This window comes from Coregonus lavaretus (assembly GCF_964263955.1).
Source record: "Coregonus lavaretus genome assembly, chromosome: 29".
Taxonomy (NCBI): domain Eukaryota; kingdom Metazoa; phylum Chordata; class Actinopteri; order Salmoniformes; family Salmonidae; genus Coregonus; species Coregonus lavaretus.
Window position 1 is genome coordinate 33,356,537 of NC_140016.1, and position 6,745 is coordinate 33,363,281.

A 6,745-nucleotide genomic window follows, 5' to 3' on the forward strand; every position below is an offset into this window, starting at 1 on the left:
TGGACGCCGACATACAGCAGGCCCTGCGTACGGAACCTGCACCTGCACAGCGCCTGAAAAACCGCGCCTACATGCCCACGGGTGTGCAGGACCGCCTCCTTTCCTGGGCGCACACGGCGCCTGTGTCGGGACATCCTGGGATAGGCCATACCATCGCCTGCCTGACTGAGAAGTACTGGTGGACCACCTTGGCTAGAGACGTCCGGGTTTAAGTCTCTTCCTGTTCCATCTGTGCCCAGTCTAAGACACCCAGACACCTCCCTTATGGAAAGCTCCTTCCCGTGCCAGTTCCACAACGACCCTGGTCTCACTTCTCGGTGGACTTTGTCACTGACCATCCCCCCTCCCAGGGGAACACCACCATTCTCGTCATTGTGGACTGGTTTTCCAAAGCTTGTCGCCTCCTTCCTCTGCCTGGGCTCCCTTCGGCCATGCAAACCATGGAGGCTCTTTTTACGCACGTCTTCCGGCACTACGGGATCCCGGAGGACATTGTGTCAGACCGTGGTCCTCAGTTCACCTCACGTGTATGGAAAGCGTTCATGGAACGCCTGGGGGTCACGGTCAGTCTCACCTCCGGGTACCGTCCTCAAGCTAATGGGCAGGTGGAGAGGGTCAATCAGGAAGTGGGCAGGTTCCTGAGGTGTTACTGTCAGCACCGGCCGGGGGAGTGGGCGGATTTTCTACCTTGGGCTGACTACGCGCATAATTCCCTCCGCCACTCCTCCACTAACCTCACTCCTTTCCAGTGCGTGTTGGGGTATCAGCCGGCCCTGGCACCTTGGCATCCGAGCCAGACCGAGGACGAGTTGTTTCGGCGCACTGAGGAGATCTGGAATGCTGCGCACACTCGACTCCAATGGGCCATGTGTCAGCACAAGGAACGGGCCGACCGCCACCGCAGTGAGGCGCCTGTTTTCTCTCCAGGCGACCGGGTCTGGCTCTCCACCCGGAACCTGCCCCTCCGCTTGCCCTGCCGGAAGCTGAGCCCGTGGTTTGTGGGGCCGTTTAAAGTCCTGAGGAGGATTAATGAGGGAACGTGCTGTTTGCAACTCCCTGCTGATTACCACATTAACCCGACTTTTCATGTGTCTTTCCTCAGGCCAGTGGTGCCTAGTCCCCTCGCTGAGGCTGGACCCAGTGAGGCCCCGCCTCCTCCTCTGGACATCAAGGGAGGTCCGGCATACTCGGTTCGTGAAGTCCTGGATTCGAGGCGTCGGGCAGGGCGTCTCCAGTACCTCATCAACTGGGAGGGGTACGGCCCAGAGGAGCGGTGCTGGGTTCCTGCGGTGGGCATCCTGGACGCTTCACTGACCAGGGATTTTCGCCGTCAGCACCTTGACCAACCGGCACCGCGTTCCTGTGGTCGTCCCCGAGGCCGGTGTCATCCCGCTGCTGGTACAGCGCGTCGGGGGTTACTGGCACGGATCCACCCGGTACTGCTGCTCACTCCGTTCACCAGCTCTGGATGTCTACGTCACCGGCCTTCTAGGCATCACTGATCTCTTTCATTACCACCAACCCCGGACTGTCTTGTCTCATTACGCACACCTGGTTCCCATTCCCCCGATTAGTATGTGTATATATGTGCCCTCTGTTCCCCATTGTCCTTGTCGATTATTGTCCCATGTCCGTTGGTCTTGTGAGTACTGTGTATTGTGCTCTTGTTATTACGGGTCTCGTCCCGTGTATTGTTTAGAGGTTTACACCTCGCTCTTTTGTTTGGGTTATATCCCTGTGTTATATATATATATTTACGTGTTTGTTTTGGGCTTTGTCCCCGTCGTTGTTCATGACGTACCTTGGTGGGGAAAATAAAACCCCTATTACGTATTCCTGCGCCTATTACGTATTCCTGCGCCTGTCTTCAAATCCTTATACAACGTGACAGTTGTATCACTGCTTTCAAAGAAGACGCTCTGAACCTTTATGTACTTGATGACATCACACATCACAGGAAAGTCTGTCTGTCTGACAAATAAGTGATGATGTTAGAATTTACAACTGGGAAATAATTTGTATTAGCCTAATTAACAGCCTTGGGGCATGTGCCTTCTGAAACAGCTCTGATTGTTATTTTCCTGGACATTTGAATAATCACTAATTGGATGACGTTAGCAGGAACAAAGTGAGAAGATTGCATTAGATTGCAATACATTACATTAAGCTAATTAAACTGCAGGGATTTTATCAACCAAGGATAACTTTAGTGACCTTTAAATTAACATGTTTCGATGTACAATAGACCTTTCAGAAAGACAGGATGCCAAGATGCCATCAATGTAACATTATAGACACACCTTACATCATAGTGTCCAAAGTATGTAAAATAGCATATAAACGACTTGCTAGGTTTGATACTGAAAGATCACTACTGAGCACTATATATTGTAACTGCAAGTACATACTGTACCTATTTTGTGCTTGGTAATGACATAATTTAATTAGTAGCAAAATAATGTATTGCAGTATATCTCCTGTAGGAAATAACGATACATGCAAGCATAATCATACAGGTAGCCTATTATGCAAACAGTTCTGTAAAATATCCAAGGTAAAACTGACAGCAGACAGCAACAAAGCTTGTGGTCCCTAGGCAATTCAAGAAATCAGTTTCTCATTGAGATCTCAGATAGACTATAATGAACTGCAACAACTAGCAGGCCCTGCAATATTGTAGGACCATATTCCACCAACATTTCACCTTTATTCACCTTGATGTACTGACCTGTTGCAACCTCTACAACCACTGTGATTATTATTTGACCCTGCTGGTCATCTATGAACGTTTGAACATCTTTGAGAAAAATCTGGTCTTAATGGCCATGTACTGTTATAATCTCCACCCGGCACAGCCAGAAGGGGACTGGCCACCCCTCAGAGCCTGGTTCCTCTCTAGGTTTCTTCCTAGGTTTCTGCCATTCTAGGGAGTTTTTACTAGCCACTGTGCTTCTCCATCTGCATTGCTTGCTGTTTGGGGTTTTAGGATGGGTTTCTGTATAGCACTTTGTTTTATAAATAAATGTGATTGATTGATGTCTTTGTATGGTCAAATGAAAGTTTCCTATTTTCAAAAGATCCTCAATATGGGCACGAGACATGGTCCTTCACATCTTTTTTAACTTGCTCATGTTTAAAACAAATAAAATATGTAAAAACACCACTGGAGATACAACTCACCATTATAACTGTGTCTCTGCTCTAGTCATTTTGTTTGCCTCCATGTTGTGCTGTCTATCAGTCTCAGCATCTTCTCTGCTGTCACTCTGTTCTTCTTCTTGTTCTCTGTCTGTGTTAATTACTTCATGGCTCCAGACAAACATTTTCCCCTGTTGTCACTGGTGCCACTAACTTTTACAGTTGGTGTCACTAGTCCATGATTTGGTTGGACCCAAATCATGAGTAATCATCTTATAAAGTAATTAATAGTGCTTTATTAGAAGTGTACTAAAAAGACTACTGAGGTATTCAAGAAATACATTTTTTCATCTAACAAGTCCAAGCAGGAATGCAGTGGTTGACATGAATTTAGGGTTGACAATTAGACTATAGTTGCTATATTGTATTGTCAAAATAGGACTCCAAAATGTCCAGATGTTCTGTTTTGTTCAATAGAGATTAATTACATACATATTTATGTGCACTAACAAATACCATAGGCTAATTAATTTGGGGTTCAACACCTGAGGAAGTGGAAACTCAAAACCGCTTAACTAGATCGCTAACTCTAAATATATTACCCTCTGCTAGTAGCCATGTATTCATCCAACAGTAAATTCAATGTCCTAAAAAAAACATTGCAGTTGTAGGCTACTGACCATGAGACCTATGGCCTCTCAATGGCCGGTGCACATATCGCGCGCGGCCCCCTCCATATCGCAAAGCCATAACAAATATCTTGGTTGTAAAATAGTTGCTATTAAACTGAATATTGAGAGTTGAGAAATAAAAACTATATCTACAGAAAGCTGAAACCATCCTCTCTTTGGGGACAAGTGGACGAAGCTTCCAAAGCTGTCTTTTTACCACAATTGAATTCAGAACTCATTTTGCATGGGGGAAGAGGAGAGTCTCGCTCATCACAGCAGCATGCCCCAGAGAAGCAGACACTTTCATTACAGGAATCATGAGAATAATGCACTTTGCTGTTTGACCAAATCATGGTTTTAGCCGCCCAAAATAGGAAGTTTTGAGTGAATTGACAGTGTAGAATGTGTCTTTCTATGTAGGCACCCTTTCTGTTTTTTTACGATCCATGATCTTGGCTGTCTAAGTGATGACAGAGTCAGAGCAGGTCTCTTTGCTGATGCCGCGTTTTATTTTGAATGTGAGTTTGCATGACAGCTCAGCCTATCAGAAAACTGGGCCGGCCAATCTTGGCAGGGGGGTCAGCCGTTGCCCACTGATCAGCCAAAGGCTCATTATAGATTAGTATATCAGAGAAATAGTGCAATAATCTTTAAAAAATAATCTTAACAGGCCCATGGGCCGCCGGCCATGCCACCTTTTTCATTTTTATATTTAAAAAAAAAACTATTTTTGTGTGTGTCAATTTCGACCAGCCCACCCAACTAAAAAAATTGTCCAGTCCATCTGGCATTTGCCAGAATTGCCAGATGGCCAATCTGCCCCTGATGTAGACCCCATTCAATCCATTATCTCCCCCTGAAACAAACTAGTTGTTTATCTCAACTCACAATATATTGTATCCTTTTGTAAAACACATTACAAACTGCAATACTATGACCACATAAAGACACCAGTTTGAAGTCAGAGACAATTTGTTTTAAATGGACGTATATATCAGATGATTCAATACATTTGAGAGGCATATAGCCCTACAGTCATTTAGTCAAGTATGTGGGACAAATGCACGCTACCCATTAGGCTATACTATGGTGAGAACAAGAGCAATTGGCTCTGCTACGTGAGAAAAAAGGTGGAAGGGGAATACATCTATCTTTTAATTACTACTGTATTGCATTTATATGGTAAAGGTCATTAATTTTCGAGTCAAAATGATGTGGGCCTGTCTATGATCTTGTTCAGTCAAGCACTAGCCTAATTTAATGGGCGACACCTGTTGTGTGTGCAAGACGCATTACAGGCCCATTGTAGATGTTAAGAGTATGAAGGTAAAATGGAGGTTGACTTTTTAATAGAACTTCTAACATCAGGTGAGAGTAAATACACTTTTATTCATATTTTAAAGGAAACAATAACAACAGCAAACTATATGGGCATATGATGTGTATACAATCTGAATTCAAAACACAAATGCTTCTTTGATATCTGAACTCGTATGGTAGCATCTAATGGTCTATAGATTTGTTGTAAGTATATTTATTTATTACCACGGAAGTTTGACTATTTTGATCGATGGCAATAGGCTAGTTCATTGGCAGTATAATGATAGATGTGCATGTACTGACAGTGTACCAGAAGGAGGCTAACTTTGCTAAGAAAAATAAGCATGAAGGCGACGCTGTTTAGGGCTGTGAATGGAAAACTGTTTAGGTAAGAATCTCTCCACGATTGTTTGTCTCAGCACTAAATAGGCCGAAGGGGGAAATACAGTGATTGTCACTGCAGAATTTAGAGCCCATGTTGCAACTTTTTTGTTTGTTCAGAGTGAGTTGCTATTTGTTACTGTCGTCTCCAGGGAAAATGTCTTCGTACGCGGGCGGTAGCTCGTTCGGAAGCGGGTAAGAAAACGGGTAGGAATGGTTGAGCTCGGGATCCGTGGGTGAGTAACCCGGGAGCTCGATAGACGGGTGGCCCCTGCATTGTACTTCCACACCTGCCTCGTCGAACACGTGAAATATCCCCAAGTTAATGTAGGAAACCGGTTGGAATTCGGACACGGTAAAGTCCTGCTCCTCGCTGCAAAGAATAGCCCCCGCGCTCTGCCTCTGTGATTGCCTCCGTCTGTAAAATTGCGCTGTTTTGTACCTTTTGATGATCACCAAGTTCATAAGTCCAAGAAGGCATTCCAAAGTGCTAAGAATGGTCGAGATGACTAGACTTCTCTGATAATCCTTCAGTTGGTTGCAGATGGTGGTTAATTCCACAGAGTCTATGTCTAGGCAATAATGGGAATATTTGCGATCCACAAGAGAGACAGTGTCCCCGTCCACCACCGCGCCGGAGAAGGCGGTGAGAACTCCCAACAAGAACACCAAGATACCCAAGAGAAAGAAATTCCGACACCCGGGCTTCCCTTTGCAACAAAGCAGCGCAAAGCCCAGAAGCGCCTGCCCTAGTCCGACCAGTATCCCCGAGTAGAAAGCCCCCGCCGCCGTCGACAGGTGAAAATGCACTTTTACTTTGGTGCCCAGCGAGATGCATTTGAATCCGACAACAACTTCGCTCACGGCGCAGATGAAGAGGAGGGTGCTGGAGACGATGGTACACAGTCCTTTCCCACTCAACTTCATTATATTCCTCCTCTACCTCTCCCGGTCCCTCTCCCTCCTTCATCCTCCTTTGTCCTCCTCGTCAGCCCGTCTCGAAGCACTGTCAGATTGTGACATGATACGCCGGTGACTGCAGTTCAAAACCTGGAGCTGCGTGCTCTCTCCCCCTTTCCGGCTGCTTCAGGATTGGATTAATTATTAATAGGAAGAGCGCGTTCCTTCTGTGGTAGCGACCCCCGAAATCCAACTGAAAGGTAATGATCACCCTCATGACCCTGCTCGCCCCCCATCCACACTGTTATGCATGCATCCACATTTCCAAACGCGGT

The 6,745-nt window shown here is 45.8% G+C and overlaps 1 protein-coding gene across 1 annotated transcript; it reads right to left on the bottom strand.

Moving 5' to 3' along the window:
- Positions 1-5,539: 5,539 nt before the first annotated feature.
- LOC311105278 (transmembrane protein 271-like) lies at positions 5,540-6,437 on the bottom strand (the record flags this gene model as incomplete). The annotated part of the gene is made up of 1 exon (XM_084147370.1): positions 5,540-6,437. One exon carries the CDS (start codon positions 6,435-6,437, stop codon positions 5,640-5,642), a length of 798 nt encoding a protein of 265 aa, XP_084003496.1. The 3' UTR covers positions 5,540-5,639.
- Positions 6,438-6,745: the final 308 nt, after the last annotated feature.